Source organism: Pelodiscus sinensis, chromosome 1 (assembly GCF_052426305.1).
Source record: "Pelodiscus sinensis isolate ZL-2025 chromosome 1, ASM5242630v1, whole genome shotgun sequence".
NCBI classification, from domain to species: Eukaryota; Metazoa; Chordata; order Testudines; family Trionychidae; genus Pelodiscus; species Pelodiscus sinensis.
This window is the reverse complement of record NC_143052.1, coordinates 93,893,978-93,911,591: the sequence shown is the minus strand read 5'-3', so window position 1 is coordinate 93,911,591 and position 17,614 is coordinate 93,893,978. Positions and strand designations below refer to the sequence as shown.

The 17,614-nt window shown below is 46.3% G+C and overlaps 1 protein-coding gene across 6 annotated transcripts in view; it reads right to left on the bottom strand.

Annotated features, from left to right (window-relative positions):
* TMEM184B (transmembrane protein 184B) overlaps window positions 1-17,614 on the bottom strand; it is a 56,357-nt gene that overhangs the window by 20,520 nt on the left and 18,223 nt on the right. For 5 of the 6 annotated variants that reach the window (XM_075936980.2, XM_075936973.2, XM_075937028.2 and 2 more), the window contains one exon: window positions 4,056-4,315. In XM_075936980.2, the coding sequence (XP_075793095.1) occupies window positions 4,056-4,256 (201 nt within the window). In that variant the 5' untranslated portion in view covers window positions 4,257-4,315. Of the gene's footprint in view, window positions 1-4,055; window positions 4,316-15,360; window positions 15,425-17,614 lie in introns of all 6 variants that reach the window. The other variant, XM_075936997.2, reaches the window with a different exon arrangement.

Sequence of the window (17,614 nt, the reverse complement as noted above, 5' to 3'; positions counted from 1 at the left end):
GGCCCCCTCCTTCCTATCAAACATACGCTATTTATAGTCACTTTCAAGGCTCTTTACCACCTGATCTCTTATTCACTATCTAGAGGCAATAGCTGATTTCGCCAGCTCATACTGCTCGTCTCCAATTCCCTCTTGTTGAGTGTTGAAACAAGCATCTTCATGCTTTCTCCCAAGCTGGCCCACACACTGGGAGGAAGCTGCCTCATTATCCATCTTCAAATCCACCCTCAAAAAAAACCTCTCCTCGGCTGAGAGGTCTACAAAAATCCTGGCAGCGAGGCAGCTGGTATGCTGAGACAACTGCCTGTCATACTGGCCAATCTGGTCTCATGGTTTCTTGTATTCCCCTGCCTTTACCCATCTACTGGATTTTATCTTATACTTAGAATGCAAGCTCCTTGGGGCAGGGACCATCTGTTTGTTCTCTGCTTGCACAGTGCTTGGCACAAGAGGATTCTGCTCCGTGGCTGAGGCTCCTTGGTGCTATGGGAATATAAAATACCCTCCCACCCCCAAGCATACTAAGCATCACAAGTCAAGCGACTCCAGGTTTCCCTCTAACGCTGAGAGGGATCTCACTGGAGCCTTTCACTGTGTGCACAAGATCACATCAGGTAGGGAATGCCATCTGACAGATCAAAGGCACATTTAATCCAGTCCTCTGTCTCCAACACCTGCAGTGCTATACCAGGGGAAGAACTTTTTCCTACTCTCAGCAGTTGTTCAATGTGCACCCTGAAGCAGGAAGGTCGATAGCACGTATTCTTACCAAAGCTAGAGGCATTACAAGTGTTATCTTATTCATCAGTGACGGATCTCTTTTCAGACCTCCCTAGACTATTTGCCTTTACAATATGCTGTCATTTTCCAACTCAGTTCTCTGGAATCTAAACTCCACACCAGTACTAAACACAGCCTGATAAATTTCAGAGCATGTGCTTCCCATTTTGTGTTACAGTCCACATGATAACTACACTAGAGAAGGGGATGTTGGATTGGACTTGCTCTGGCACCCAGAGAATCCGGATGACATAGGGTGGCCAGGCGTTGCCCCAGAAGAAAGAGAGAAAAAGCAAAACAAACATTTCCTGCTACTCCTTTCCGTAGCGGAAATCAGCTTGTGGAATTCACTGGCAGGGAAGGCCATCAAGGCAGGCACTGCAGCCTGGATGATTTAAAACAAACAGCTGATCGTTTAATGAACTAATAGCTGTCATAACTACAAAATGGCCAGATAAGAAAAGAGGGTAATTAAGCCTCCTAACTTCTGGCACAATCACCTGCATATCCTGCCAAGTGATGGGGTGTGCATCCCACAATGGCCCTGCAAAAGCAGTGTTGGATCAGATGAGCCCAATCAGCTAATGAAGCTGCAAAGGGGGGAAGCTTTAGGCTGGAGGAAGCTAATTAGAGAGATGCTCACATATGAGAGAAAGGAAGGGCTTCTATAAAAGACAGGCAAATGGAAAAAGATGGGGCAGTAGGGAGAAGGATATGGTCACTCCAGGGAGATTTGTTTGAGATGCTACAGAGATAAGTTGCCTACAGTTACTCCCTGGGAGGGGGAGAGTGAAGAAACTGGCAAACCCAGAGAAGTGGGGAGGTGCAAGGAGGTATGGAAGTAGCTCACAAAAAGGCAGCAAGGGACAGGGAATGGGCCTTGCCTGCTGCATAAAGGATCTCTGAGCCCAAATGGGAGCAGAGGGCGGGATGGGGTTGTGGCACTGAGAGGCAGTGAAGCAGAAGGGTGCTGGAGAGCAGGAACCTTGACTCATTCTTCTCTGGGAGGGGCACTGCAACAGTGACCTACTGGCCAGGGGGCTGCGCCAGGGAGAGGGCAGCAGTGGCTTCTGAGAGTGAGAAAGGAGCTGCAGAGGAGAAAATGATGGGGTGTAACTGCTGAAAGGGGCATCAGCCTGACCGACCTAATTATCAGATCTCACAGGCGGTGGCGCCATCCAGAGGCAAAACAGGGTGCTGTCACATGTCACCACCCCCACTGAGAGCACTACTCAAAAGGCCAAGTTGAGTATTACTACTGAACGGGAGGTGGGAGTTCAGATTCCTCTGAAACAGGTGTGATGGGTTCGGAGCAGCTCTGCCATAACTCAAATACTATACGCTGGTCTGGCAATTGGGGTGTTTCCTGTATGACTATATTGGTTTAACACACTAGAAGCGATCAGGAAAATCAGGCAGGCAGGCAAAGAGCAGTTTGGGATAAGCCATCTCTCCACAAGCGCTGTTGAGGGGCAATGCCAAGGCTACTAGCTTTGAAGATTTTGGCTAACAAAGGTCTGCTAACACAGCTGACTAACAGGACTCTGGCAGGTTTAAAAAAGGAACACTCTTGGGAGAGGAGGGAGTTGTACAGGGAAAACAGACTCAGATGCCTGATACCCTACTGTTAGTGTCTGAAGAAGCTAGGCCTGCCTGGGTGGCTCTCAGGGGGTGACAGGCCAGTAGATAAGAGATACTTGCAGACTGTTAATGTATAAATCAAGGATGGGGAACCTTTTTGGGTCAGGGGCCGTTGATCCACAGGGGGGAAAAAAAAAGTTAGCCAGGGGCCACACATACACAAAAAGCCACCCTTACTGATATGGCCTGGACTGAGGAGAAAGGCACTCCTCACATTTTTTTCCCACACACCAGAGCCTACAGGGGCCCAGGCTAGACTGTATGCACTCCAGCCCCTTGGTGGTGCAGCGGTGGGGGGTAGAGCACCAATGTGGGCTCTCCAATGCTGGGAGGGGCCCTGAGCCTCTGGGGCCAGATGCAAGCAAGCCAGGGGCCATATCTGGCCCCCAGGCCTCAGGTTCCCCACCCCAGTATAAATCCGTGTTCTCTATTTTTAACAGAAAAAAAAGAGTTTAAACCATATGATTGGTTTAACAAGTTGACTGGTCACAGACTTCCCAAGTGAAGAACTGCAGATGCCAGAACTCAAATCAGATCTGCTAGGCAATAATGGTAGAGAGAACCTTTGGTCTGAGTGGGAGAGTTGCAGAATTCCTCCCTGACAGAGATGAGGCATGAGGTCTAAGATCTGACGGGGTGCACTTAGAGACCAAAAAGGGCGACAGATTTTCAGCTAGTGCAGTAACTGTGACAACAGCCACTAGCTGCAGCTATGAGATACCAGACTGAATGGGCCAATGGCCTTACCCAGTACGACAATCCGCTTGTGCCACTGCAACTGAGAGCCTGACAGAAAGATCCTTGATCCTCCACATCCTTTATAATACCCTCCCCTCTCCTCACCTGTCAATGCCCTGGGGCTCATAGCTAGAGCCCTGCAAATCCACAGGTATCCGCATCCGCAGATGTGAATATCTGTGGCTCGTTTTTGCAGATATGGGTGCAGATACAAATGTTATATCCATGCAGGGCTCTATTTATAGCTAGAGGAAGTTTAATTATTACAAGCCTGAAGACAAAGAGAAATAGGAGACGTGTGTAGGCAGCTCCCTGGCTACTGCGATACTATGCAGAATTGTGCCATAGTCACCAAACCTCAAACTTGCATGTTTCTTTTTTTCCCCATACACACACAAAATATTGCACCTCTTCAGAAAGATGGAGTTCTGTTTCTCCTGCTGCTTCCTCCCTATGCATCAGCATGTTCTCAGGGAACCGAGCAGATCGCTAAGCAACAAGGTGTAGGCACCTCCACAACTCTCATACAGCCCTTCTACCACTTCACCTGAAGCTAAAGATTCTCTCTCCGCTTAAACATTTGCCTAATACAGTACTAAGCACTAGTTCCATTTATTGAGTTATAGGCTAAAATATTTTTCATCTTGGTAGGGGGAAAGGTGGGGAATGATTATCTCACACAGTAACTCAAAGTAGAAGGGGAGAGCTAAGCTGAAACAGAATCATTCCTGCTCTGGTCACTAACAAACCCCAAAAACAGAGATTTGGCACCACTCTGGAGCTACCCCCATCCTGCCAAAAGGGCAGAGACATCCCTCACTCCATGTATCTTTACCCTCTCCCCCCAAAAACTGGGTGGACAGTGTTACAGGGATCAAACACCAAGAGAGTCTTACCTGATGGCAGGTGATGAGCAAAGCTGTCCACACAAAGAAACCTGAGATGGCCTGAGCCGCAGTGGTCATTAGGAATATTGGCTGCTCCATAGCCGTGGGGCTGCCATCGTCAGGCATCCAGGAGAAGTTGGGGGCTGCAACAGGGGTAGTGGCAGTGGAACCCAACTCGGGCGCTGACATGACTCCAGTCACCACTATCATTGTGCCTTTGGGAAAGTGGTTCCACCAGGGTTTCTAAAGAGCCTCCTTCAAACTGAGCCCTGTCAAACCCAAAGGGGAAAAATACAAAAAAGGCAGAGATTAATCTCAACTGTATGGACGCAAAGGTAAGAATTTTCTGCATTCACACCATGTTTTTCACATGTGATCTTAGAATGCTTTCTAAGCACTCATAGCACTCTCTGAGATGGTTAGGTAAAGACATAAGGATCACTCACAGCCACATCTAGGGTAAAGGATGTTAAGGACTAGTCGACTATCCGATAAGCAAAAGCTTCCCCCCCGCCTGCTGCCTCTATCAGACAGAGGCAGCAAAGAGGGCGGGAGAGGGTACTTCAAAGGGGCAGCACCACACAGCTGAGCCCAGGCTCAGTTGTGCAGGGCTGTCCCTTTGAAATGCTGAGGCAGCATTCAAAGAGCAGCACCGCACAGCTGATCCCTGGCGGCTCAGCTGTGCTGCACTGCCCTTTGAATTCCGCCTCCGCTGTGGAGCCTAGGGTCAGCAGGGGAGTCCTGAGCTGACCCCGGCTCCATGTGGCATTTCTAATCGGCAGTGCAGCATGGAGCCCCCCCACCTACCCTGGGCTCCATGTTGTGCTGCTGATTTGAAATGCACAAGAGCCCCTGCTGGGGACTCTTGTATATTTCAAAGCTGGTGCACTGCATGCAGCCTGGAGTCAGCAGGACTTCCCACTGGCCCTGGGCTACACGCGGAGTTCTGAATTCCTCCTTTGAGGAATGCAGAAGTGCCTGTCAACTTGTCGATGAAATTCCATCAATTATTCGAGTAGTCAATTAACCGATATTTAACAGGCTTACTCTAGGGTGAAATGAAACAGCTATTTAACAGCACAAACACCACCAGCCTCTTCCTATAGAACAGTTTAGCCAGGAAATAAAGAATACTGCATCCACCTGGCACTACATAGGAATTCAGGTTTGCAGAATTTAAATTTCCCAAACTAGAATGTGGCCAGGACACCCCAGTAAACATCCTTACCCTTTAAAACATGTCTCAGAGTCCTTCTATACTGAATGGCCAGCACTTTAGATTTATAGCTCATTTGAAACAGCACCACAAGCAGCCCAACATGTAATATTACAGAGGAGAACTGATTCAGCATCAATTCCAAAGGAAAATGTCCTTTATTAATTACCACCACCACTTGGAGGATGTACACATACCAAAAGCATACATTCCTAGGGACACTCTGCTGGGGCCATGTTGCTTCTAAATGAGAGGCTTGCATGTGTGACCAATAATTCTACCGATGGAAAGAATTCTACCTACTTTCTTCTCACTTTGCAAAGAGAAGGAAAACAAAAAGTAAGTTGGGGGGAAATAGCTGGGTTATTTCTAACAAGTTTATCCATGAATTATGGTTGCCAAAACTGGCAGGAATTTCAATTACAAAGCATTCTGGTGAGTGTACCAAACACTGGCACAGAAGAAAACAGTGCATGGGTCTGCAGAAGGACTGGAAATTTTTTATGGTTCTCCACTCCCTTTTCTTCTTCCGTTCGCTGCGCTTTCTCTGAAACATTCTGCCTTCAGGCTAAAATTTTCTACGCTTGATGTCTGCCCAAGGGTGATTAAAAAAAAAAAAAAAGAGGGAAAGCAGTTCAACTATTTTTGAGCACAAGATTATACTTTTCCCCTTACTAAAAACAAAAAATTCTTGTGACTTTCAATTCAAACATCCCTGCAGAAAAAAAAATGGCTGAAGCTTTGAACACAAACTTGAATGGAAATTGCCCTCACTGAGAAGCAGGGCCTTTGCTGACTATGGATGAAACTGGTTATGATTGGACAGTGTTCTAAGCCTTGGATAAGCCCATATTAACACAGGCAATAGATATTTCTACAGAGCTCATAAGGTGCTTATCTAGAAAGGATTCATAGGAGATGCATCCATGGTTAACTCAGTGAAAAGTCCAGTCAGCTATCATACTGCAAATCTGTAGGGACAAGAGAAGCTCAGGAGAAGTTCTTCTGCATTTCTTCTAAAATGTGAAGGGGCTGAGAGGGCTCCTGAGGGTTACCATATATGAACTTTCAAAAAAGAGGACACAACTGAGAGGGAGTGTATCTGTATCAACACCTACCAGCTCATGTTGTATCAATGTGTTATATAGTACTATGTTTCTCAACCAGTGGTACAAGTACCCTTAGGGGTACTCGAGAGAAGTCTGGGAGGGTATGCCAACAACTGAAGTTTGGAGGAAAACTGAATTTTTAAGTTTTACAGCACTTTATTATTTTTGTACTTTTTACACCCAAAAATTTAATCACCCACCCAGATACGATTAAGTTGTTTAAACAAATGTGTTGCAATGGTAGGAAAAAAATGTGTCTGAAAAGTGGAGGCACTGGGGGTACTTTAAAAAAAATATTATATATAAAGGGATACTTTATATAAAAAGGTTGAGAAACACTGATATAATATACAACATGAGCTGGTAGACACAGATACACTCCCTCTCAGGTGTGTCCTCATTTTTGAAAGTTCAAATATAGTAACCCTACGCCACACAGTCCACACACTAGCAAATTTGTACCAAAGTAATTCTACCCTAGATAACACTGATCTAGCTGCCCTAGTACTAGCAACACTGGGAATCCTAGCACAGATACAGTTTTAATTGCTTTTTGTTTTTTAAAAGCCTCATGTCTCCTTCGGGGATCCAACTAAAAATGGTGTTAAAAGTCACCTCAACAGCCTTAACCCCATCCACACTAGGGATCCCAACATTGTTAATATTGGCACAGCTGCACTTCTGTTAGCCGCAGCGTGGAAGTTCAAACATTCACCACACGTAAAAAGGACTATAGCAGGGGTGGCCAACCTGTGGCTCGCGAGCTGTATGCGGCTCGTGAAGAAAAAAATTACGGCTCCTGACGGAACCGGGACAGAACCCAGAACCACTCAGGTCAGCCGCTCTCACGGCCGGGCTGCTGTAAGGCACATGCGTGCTCACGGCCTGTGCCATTCCACTCACAGCCTCCAGCGCACTGTGTCATATCCTGCACATGCTGGCCAGGTCACACTCAGGTCCCAGCCTGCACGTGCTAGCAGCTGGCTGCTGAGTGCAGGCAGCGGCAGCGGCTCTGGGCATAAGGTTAGTGGGGGAAGAGAGATTGGATTAGAGCAGGAAGGGAAGGTGTCTGGCTCTGGGGAAGGGGAAAGGGGTGCGCACGGCATGACGGACACTCAGCACACACACCCCAGCGCCTGGAGGGAGATGCGCAACTGTAGTGGCGGTGGCTCCGGGACCCGAGAATTAGGTTAGAGTGGGATGGGGGGGAGGGGAAGAGGGTGCCTGGCTCTAGTCTGGGGGAGGGGAGGGGAGGAGAGAGCAGGGAAGGGGAGGGAAGGAAGGGGGATTGGGGTCGGTTGGGGGAGATGAGCATGGCGTCCCAGCCAGCACATCTCAAGGCCGGGAGTTCAGCACATGCGCCCCAGCACCTGGAGGGAGACGTATGTAGCTGTAGTGGCAGCTCCACCTCTGGGACTCGAGAATTAGGTTGGGGGGGGCCGAGGGAATTGGATTGGGGGTGCCTGGCTCTGGGGAAAGGGAGGATGACTGGGTTGGGGGCTGGGGTGTGCCTAGCTCTGGGAAAGGGGCGGGGGATTCGGTTGGTGGTATGCACCTGGCTCTGGGGAAGAGGAGGAGGACTGGGTTTGAGCCGGGGGAGGGGTGCCGGGAGTGGGGGGAGGGAGGGAGAAGAGCAGGCAGTGTGCTGCCTGAGACCCAGGATCCCCAGGTACTGGCCCCAGCGGTCTCTGTCCCCTCCTCCTGGCCAGAACCTCCTCCCCCTCCCCCCCAGCAGCCTGCCCCAACACCCTGTCCCCATCAGCACATTGGGGCCACATTAGTGAGGCTCGGGGGGTTTTGGAGCGGTTGTTTTTTTGCATCTCACTTGTGTGTACCTGACTGACTTTTCTGTGGGTCAGTGACCCCTGACTCAAAACAGGTTTCCTGCCCTTCTCATAAAGACAATACTGAAGCATTTTGTGTTCGACATAATATTTTATTTAAAAATGAAGCCTGGCCAACAAGCCCACAATTGGGGCCAAGCCCCCATCTGGCCACAGAATCATAACTCCTATACCACCCCCCAACCCCAAATCTGAGTTTATCATACACTGGAACCCCCTGTCCTGAGCCTCTCACATCCCCAAACTCCTGCATCCCCACATCCCCAGTCTTCTGCCACAACACTCCTGCACCATCCACACACTGCAAATCTATGTCCTGAGCCCATCATACTCCCAGCCTCCCTGCCCTGAGCCCCTCATGCACCCCAGCCCAAACTCCTGCACCCTCACAGCCACAAGCCTGCAGCTTGCTCAGCACCCCAATCCTCCCCCGACCCCAACACTCTCCAGCCTAGAGCTCCCTCCCTGAGCCAGCATCCTCTTCTCTTCTCCTTTCTGCACCCAAATTCCCTCCCAGAGCTTGCACCTCTCACCCCTTCCCAGTGCTTTTTTTGTGAGCCACGCAGTGGAGACAGCGTGAAGAACTGGGGCAAAGTTGGTGAACAAAAAGGGTCAGGGCCGCAAAGACCCGGGGAAAAGTTGTTAACCAAAAAAAGCCATGTCCTGGGGCAGATGTACCAGCACCTATTTTCCCCCAGCACAGCACCTGTCTCCACTGCTATTGTGGCTCTTCATCTGGAACGGGTTGGCCACCCCTGAACTACAGCAAAACAAATGAGACCCACAATAAGAAAGGCTGCCTCCCCTGCAGACCTTGTAAAGCCATGCAAGTGTCAAGTGAAGGTTTGTTGACTTCATAAGCTGCAAAGTAGGGACCTTGCTCCAGTGTACCTCAGATCTCTGCAGATGAGGAAGATTCTAAGAACCTTTCCAAACTACAGAACTCCTAAAATGCCACAGGGGCTGTGGTCCATGTGACGCATGCAGGAATGGGGCAAAGACTTCCACTGTCACCTAACCAAACTGTATAAAAACTGATCTTCAAACACACTTCTTAAATTTTTTGCAAGCCAGCAGAGGTTCAAAGGCCTGGAGAGTGAAAATTCTCCTTTGATTCTTTTTCTATAAAAACAAAAAAATACTTAAACAGGAAATTTTGAGGAAAAAAAAATCTAACAGACTATAAAGGTTGTATGTAGAGTTAAGCATTCAAGAGTCAGGAAAATGCTCACACTGAGGCTGTATGTGTAACCTTAATACTGCCCTCTTGTGATTATGCATTAGATTGTGCTATAATTGTATTCCCTACTATTTTTCAAATGTATTTGGTAATATTTTTTCCTACAGGCTTAGAAACACATGCAACATTTTGGAGTAGTGTGTGCTTCCTGTGAATTCCAGAGTCCAGGAAAGTCATTTATAAGAAAAGTGTGTGGTAGTTTGAGAACTGACTACATAAGAACATAAGAATGGCTGTACTGGGTCAGACCAAAGGTCCATCTAGCCTATTAGCCTGTCTGCAGATAGTGGCCAGCACCAGGTGCCTTAGAGGGGGTGGACCGAAGACAATGATCAAGTGATTTGTCTCCTGCCATCTATCTCCAGCCTTTGACAAACAGAGGCCAGGGACACCATTTCTATCCCCTGGCAAATAGCCTTTTATGGACCTAACCTCCATGAAATTATCTAGCTTCTCTTTAAACCCCATTATAGTCTTAGCCTTCACAGCCTCCTCTGGCAAGGAGTTCCACAGGTTGACTATGCACTGTGTGAAGAACTTTCTTTTATTAGTTTTAAACCTGCTACCCATTAATTTCATTTGGTGTCCTCTAGTTCTTCTGTTGTGGGAACTAATAAATAAGTGTTTGTTAGTTTATTTACCCTCTCCACACCATTCATGATTTTATATACCTCTATCATATTCCCCCTCAGTCTCCTCTTTTCTAAACTGAGAAGTCCCAGTTGCTTTAGCCTCTCTTCATATGGGATCCATTCCAAACCCCTAAACGTTTTAGTTGCCCCTTTTCGGAACCCTTTCCAAGGCCAAAATATCTTTGAGGTGAGGAGACCACATCTTTACACAGTATTCAAGATGTTTGCATACCATAGTTTTATACAGAGGCAGCAAGATATCCTGTGTCTTATTTTCTATCCCTTTCTTAATAACTCCTAACATCCTATTTGCCTTTTTGACCGCTGCTGCACACTGTGTGGAAGTTTTCAGAAAAAACTACAGGCTAAAAAAGTGCAATGGTGATAGCATATATAGGTCACCAAAATTTTCAGGAACGTTAGCTTGATAGCTGACTTTCTCTACTGAAATGCACCAAAGGAAAGGTGTGCTGCTGGTTCAGAAAAGAAACCAGTATATGCATCCTGCAAAATTAATAGAATACATAACTTGGGGAGGGGAGGGAGAAAGAGAAATTATCTTGTCTAATTTAGTAAAAACAAGGAGTCCTGTAGCACCTTAGACTAACACATTTATTTAGCCATAAGTTTTCATGGGTAAAAACCCACTTTGTCAGACACCTCTTGCTTGTGGATTGTTTATTATAGTGCAGGGCTACTCAACACGTGGCCCACGGGCCACATGCACCCTGCAGCCAGTTTGTTTGCAGCTCCTGGTGGGAGCTAAAATAAAAAAAGTCAATATAATGGTCTTCTGTTGATGTGCGTTTTAGAAGTTAATTTCCTGGACAGTCATTGCACATTAAAAGTGCTGTCATGAGTGTAAATCGGAAATATTGCGTTTTATTAATATCAACAGAACTGACTTAAACAGGACCTGGGTATAGTCTTGCCTTAATCTTTGTATTCATGCCCATCAGTGTGAAAGAAGCTATTTGCATGTAACCACACTTTAGCTGCAGCCCTCAGTATGTGCTGTATCATTGTGGCCCCCGGAGCTTCCAAAGCTGAGCAGCCTTTAGTGTGTTATTTGACAAATTGGAGTTGGCTGAGTAATTAAAAATTTAATTATCAGAAGGGTAGCCGTGTTAGTCTGTATCTGCATAAGCAACAAGAAGTCCTGTGGCACCTGACGAAGTGGGTCTTTGCCCACAAAAGCTTATGCTCCAATAAATGTTAGTCTATAAGGTACCACAGGACTTCTTGTTGTTTATCAAAATGTAACTGTAATGCATACATACAAGGATGCAATCTTAACTTTAGAACTAATCCCTAAGCCTGCTTAGTCTTCACCCCCCCATTCTTGCCTTCTCTTTTCTGCTCATTTTTCTGGAACTCTTTACAACTCCAGGGTGAAGAGGTGCAGATCTGCTCTCACATATTCTGGTCCACCAATCTGGAATTCTCACATATTTCCTGCCTCTGAGGCACTTCCCCTCTTTAAATCTTACATAAAACCTTCTTCGTTTTCAATTCATAAGCACAGGTTGAAACTCTCTGTAGTCCAGCACCCTTGGGAACTGATCAGTGCTGAACCAGAGAATTTGCCAAGCCATCAGAGGTCAATATTGCCTAGCAGCATTAGCCACACTGTCACTGCTTACTCGGCTGTTGGAAGACATTCAGGGGTAAATTAGAGCTAAAGAACAGCACAGAACATGGAGAGACAGGACTGTAAACAAACTTTGTGGGACCATGAGAAACTTGGCCACACCCATAAGTGGACAACTAGCTAACCAAAAATCATGCCAGACCATGGATGCTGCTGGACCAGAGAGTGCTGAACTAGAGAGGTTCAACCTGTACACTCTCCCTGGAAAGTGTTTTTGCAAACATGAGTGAAGAACACAATAGAAAAATATGTACATTGCTTGGTGAATGGAAAAATCCCATTTCTTTAACAAGAATTTATCTACATAAGTGTTGTGGGTGTGGGGGCCTACAGATGCGTTCCCTGGTCTGACAGGGATGTAATCCATCCTACATAGCCTTCATACAGGATTCTTCAGCCAACTTCTGAGAATTTCAGAATACAATTATGTAGCAATCTTAAAAGCAGCATGATGGAGAGGGGAAAGGCCTATGCTCTCTCCTGAACACCAATGCCCTCTGCACACTAAACTATTCTTTAGAACAGGATAGGAACCATTTCACTTCTCAGGCACTGATTTAGATACAAACCAAACTGGTAGCGACTGAAGTTATCATCCAATATTCGCATAAAGTCAATTTAGGAGTATTTGGCTTTGCCTTCACTATAGAAACAAAAAGTTGGTTTGCATCAACATCTTACTGAAAAATCCTGCTGGAAACAATGCAGTGTGGTTATACCTGTATGCAGCAAACAAAAGTAAACTCCAGGTGAGTGTGTGGTGGGGGGAGGGGAAGCAGAATGACAGAAATACAGGGATAGAAGGGACCTTGAGAGAGTCAAATCCAGCTCCCTGTTCTGAAGTAGAACCAAGTAAACCCAGCCCATTCGTGCTCGGTGTTTGGAGATTTTTAGGAAGAGACTGGACAGTGATGGCAATTCCACAACCATCTTTGGAAGCCTACTCCAGAACTCATGTACATTTATAATTAGGGAGTTTTTCCTAATATTTAACCTAAATCTCCCTTGCTGCAGATTAAACCTGTAATTTCTTGTCTTCCCGTCAGGTAACATGGAGAACTATTGGCCCCCTTCCTCTTTATAACAACCCAAAAACAAAAACCATGTATTTGATGGTTGTTATCCAGTCCACCTTCAATCTTTTCTTAATACTAAACATGCCCAGCTTTTTTACATGGGGTTGGTTTTTGAAATCTTATTTTTGTTGCTCAAGGGTTGAGCTTGCCCAGCTATACAAAGATTAAACTACCTGTCCCTGGCCCCACTTGGATTTCACATCAAGATAACATTACAGAGCTTAGGAACAGGTCAATGAGTAACACTTTGCTGCTGTCAAGCCCATACCACTGCTGGGAAGAGGGGAATGTTCACTCTCACACCATCAAACCAGCATCTTTCACCAAAAGCAAATTTAGAACTCAAAACAATTAAACTAAAAATGGTATGCATGTGCGCTCCACACCCACTGCATTTGTTACAGAAAGCACACACCTGGGGCAGCAGCCAACCAGACTTCAAGTCAGTCAGCAGGTAGGGTGACCAGGTCCCAGTTTTGGACTGAAACATCTGATTAAAAATGGGATCCTGGAGGCGCCACTCAGCACTGCTGACCAGGCTGATGACCGTCCAGTTGACAGCACTGCTGCACCACACAGCAGGGTTGACAAGCTCCTTAGTAGTCACCACACCATGCCTTAGGGGCAGCCAGGGGGATCCACATGCTCCCCCTGCCCCACATGCAGCTCCCATTGGCTAAGGCAGGGGAGGAACTAGCATAACTTGTGAGCACTCACCACCCAACAGGTGGCTGTGGAGGGGTCACATGGTGCATGCCTCTCCTGCTGCTGCACTGCTCTCTTCTCCTCACAGAGCAGGGCTAGAACTGTGATGCTTGCCCTGTGGTCTGTCTGTTGTCCCCTCACTGGCACCCAGACATTTGAGGTATGTATACCAACATCTCAGAGTGCTGGGAATGGGATTGCACCCCCATCGCCCTCACTGCATCCCTCCCTGTTCCCATCCTGTCCTGCCCACTACACCCACCCATCCCTGTATCCCTTACAGCTCTCCCCCACCCATCCTTTCCACCTCACAGAGCTGCCACCCCCATATCTCTAACACCCCACATCCCTACACCCTATTCACCTCCATATACTGCTGTAGACTCCCCTCCTTTGTTTAATTAGAATTTAAACTCTTTGCTGCAGATTCTCTGTGTGCGTGTCCAGAATCTACCATCCTGAAGTCCTGATCTTAATTGGGGTCTCTAGGCACTAAACAACAATTGCAGTACTAAATACATGTGGAATTATGTGTGTTAGTGCATACTAAACAAGGACATGAATGCACACATGTATCTGCATGTAGGCATGGGAATCAGTTTCTGAAGATTTATTTATATAGCAATCTGGACAGGTATGCATCTCTACAGTAGTGCTTTATGAATTTGTATTTTGGCTTCAGAAGTGGGCCTTTAATGGATCCATTGCAGCTGTGATAATGTGTAGTCCTAAATCCACATACAAAATTACAACAGTTTTAGTTAAAATATGGAGCTGGTTATGAAAAATGGGAACAGAGGAGGGAAAGAATTTTTGTGAAATTTCTTTTTTTTTTAATTATCTTTTTGACTATTTTGCTTCCAGCTCTAGCATCCTGTAATAAAAAACCTGAACTTAGCATAATACATCTGTCACAACAATACATTCACCTGCTTGGCACAGGAGAGAGAGGGTGGGGGAAAGCAAGCATCAGAAGGAGGGGGGATGGAGTGAGCAGGGGCAGGACAAGGGCATTCAGGGCAAGGGTAGTTTTCTGAAATTAGGAAATTGACAGCCCTAGGTCCTACAGAACTTAATTGTCCTCAGAAGTATCTATATCCCATTTTATCCTGTCTGAACCAAAAGTAGCTGTATCCTGATCACCATCTTGGCTCCTGAAGTAATCAGCAAAGGGAATAGGAAATTGTGTGATTCTTTGCCATCAGTATTAACCTGAAGACCCACAAAGAATCCCATATGGAGTTAAATTCCACATTTCAATCTTATCCATATTATAAACTGGGGCACGTGTGTTTACACACAAACATAGCTATCCAAAGAACAAACAGACCCTCTCATGCATATGTCATACCTATCCCCTGCCTACTAATCCACCTCCATTCCAACAATCCAAATTCTAAGCAACTTCAAACCATCACCATATATTTATTTTTTTCTTTAAATTAACCTGCCACAAAATAAAGGTTTCCTTTCCTTTCTTCTTTCTACTCCTGCTGGTGGGATTTCTCTCTACAATTACTCTGTGGAAAAACAAACTCAGTCTGCCACCAGGAATCAGTCTAAGGTCTGACTTCTTGAAAATAGCCTAAAACGGACAGCATTATAGCATTGGAAATGGGCGCTTTACAGCTTCCCAACGGGCAGGGTTGATGGATTTGCATCAGTGCGATTTAAGTTACGGATTTAAAAATTACCAAGTTGACAACCTGGACCTAAATAAATTGATGTTAAATCAACTTTTCCATCTGTACTTCAGCTACTTAAAAGGTACATTCTCAATAGTTGATAGACCCATTAAACATGTCGATTAACAATCAGCTTTTCCACAAGAAATTATATACCTTCTTGTTACCTAGGAGGAGCGACTCACTCCATACATTTGAACAATGAGCAATCCTGCGACACCTGAAAGGTTAACACATTTATTAGGTCATGAGCTTTCATGGATAAAACCCCCCTCATCAGATGAATTGGAGTGAAAATTAGGGATGTTAAATTTCAATTAATCAGCCAATTGAGTAGTCGATGGAATTTCCATCAACTACTCGATTAGTGAATGGGGTGGGGCATTTGCTCTCTCGACTGCACCTTGAAGGGCTCTTGCTACATTTCAAAGGCAGAGGCACAGCAGTAAGGACCCAGTGCAAGCGGGGACTGCTTCAGTCCCTGCTCACGGTGTTTCCCCACTTCACCTCTGCCTCCCCCTGCCCAGCACTGGCTCCTGCTCCCCACCCCCTCCTGCTGCGCCTGATAGAGGCAGCGGGGGAACTAACTAGTCACTTACAGCCCTGGTGAAAGTTACAGAATTTTGGGTATAACAGCAAAACAAGTTACCTGCCAATTTTAGGACCAGTGTTAATAAAGCTAATTAAGTCAGAGTGGATGTGTTCCATTCACAGTATTTGCTATGGAGATACGAATATCAAAGGCAGGGAAATTGCCTCTGTAGTGACTTAACCAGTTAACCTGCATGTTGTTTTTACAGCTGCAAACTAGTACTACTACCTCTCAAACTCCATACATTTGAGTATTTATGTAGTTTAATGTTTTCAGATATTAATTGCACATTTTAGTAGGTCAGAAAATGTTAAATGATAAATTGCTCATTTTCTAAATACTTAATACAACTTGACATAAATCATGAGCAAAATTAAGAGAGTACTTAGAATTTAATTAAACACTCAGCAGCATAAAAAATGTTTATTAAACAAAACAAGCCCTTAATACACATCATACTGTGCCAAATTTAAAAAGCTTGGCCTGAAAAGTTAAAAAGTTAGATGTTCGCTTTCTCCCTCCACCCCCGCAACTCTTTCTTTATACAGAAAAAAAGCCTTTAACTGAGTTTTTCATATAAGCTTATGCATTCTGTGTGTTTGTTTTTTATTTATGTTTCAAGAGATTATAAAGTTCAGCCTTAATGTATTTTTACAGTAAATTCAGATTTCATTTGAACAGATTTATTCTAAAAAAGGAAAACACAAAATAAAAACATTATTTTATCTACTCTGCCAATGGGTCTCAGATACAGTTACCTCTGGGTGGTCCTCAGAAATCTGGACTTTAAAAATATTTTTATACAGAAAACTAACATTCCTTAAAATCATTTTTATTTTCATTATAGTAGTGCAGGGGAGAAGAACGTAAGGTCCAGTGCAGGTTGCGGCCCCTGGCTTGCCTGCAGCCAGCCCATGAGATTTAGACCCACCCCCTACTACCTCCCTGTCCTGCTGCCCCTCCGTGGGGCTAGAGCACAGTCTACTAGCCTGGGCCCCCTTAGGCTCTGGTGTGCAAGGGGAAGGTGGGGAGGGTCTCTTCTTCTCAGTTGGAGGCCTCGTCAGTGAGGGTTTGTTTGGGGTGGTTTTTTTTCCCCCTTTACTTCTCGCTTATGTGCAGCCTGATTGATTTTTCTGTGGGTCAGCAGCCCGACCCAAAAAAGGTTCCCTACCCCTATAGTAGTACCTAGAACAGGGGGTCAGCAACCCATGGCATGCGAGCCGATTTCCCATGGCACACAGGGTGGGAGCTCAGTCCCACCCCTCCCTGTCCCTCCCTCCACCCCATGCAATCAGGGCTCGTGCTTTGGCTCCAGCCTCAGCAACGCAGCTGCAGGCTGGATCACTAGCTCTAGCTTCCTGCTGGAAGGTGAGGTCGGGGTGAGGCACGCATGTGTCCCTGGAGCTGCCCCTGCCCAGCCTGGGTGTGCAGCTCCCAGCAGCTAAGGTGTTAACCTCCCCCCCCCCCCCCCCAACCTGGCTACAGGCTTCTTGCTTCAGGAGGGCACGGGGCTGCTCCCAACAGACTGTTTGAGGAGTCGGGGAGCCCCTTCCCCAGCACCACTCTGCCCATGGCTGGGCTGCAGCCAACCCTGAGCAGCCCCAGGCTCTACCTGACCCAGCCCCAGAACCGCAGCCCACAGGCAAAGAGACTGTGCACCCCTGCCAGTGAGTGTGCTGGGGCACAGGGATGTGTGGGCAGGAGAGGGGATGAAGAATGATGCAGGGCCAGGATGAGAGGGGGCAGGTGTTGCACCGAGGGTGGATGGGGCAATACATGGGATCAGTCTGGGGGTGGAGATCACAGTGCTGAGGGAAG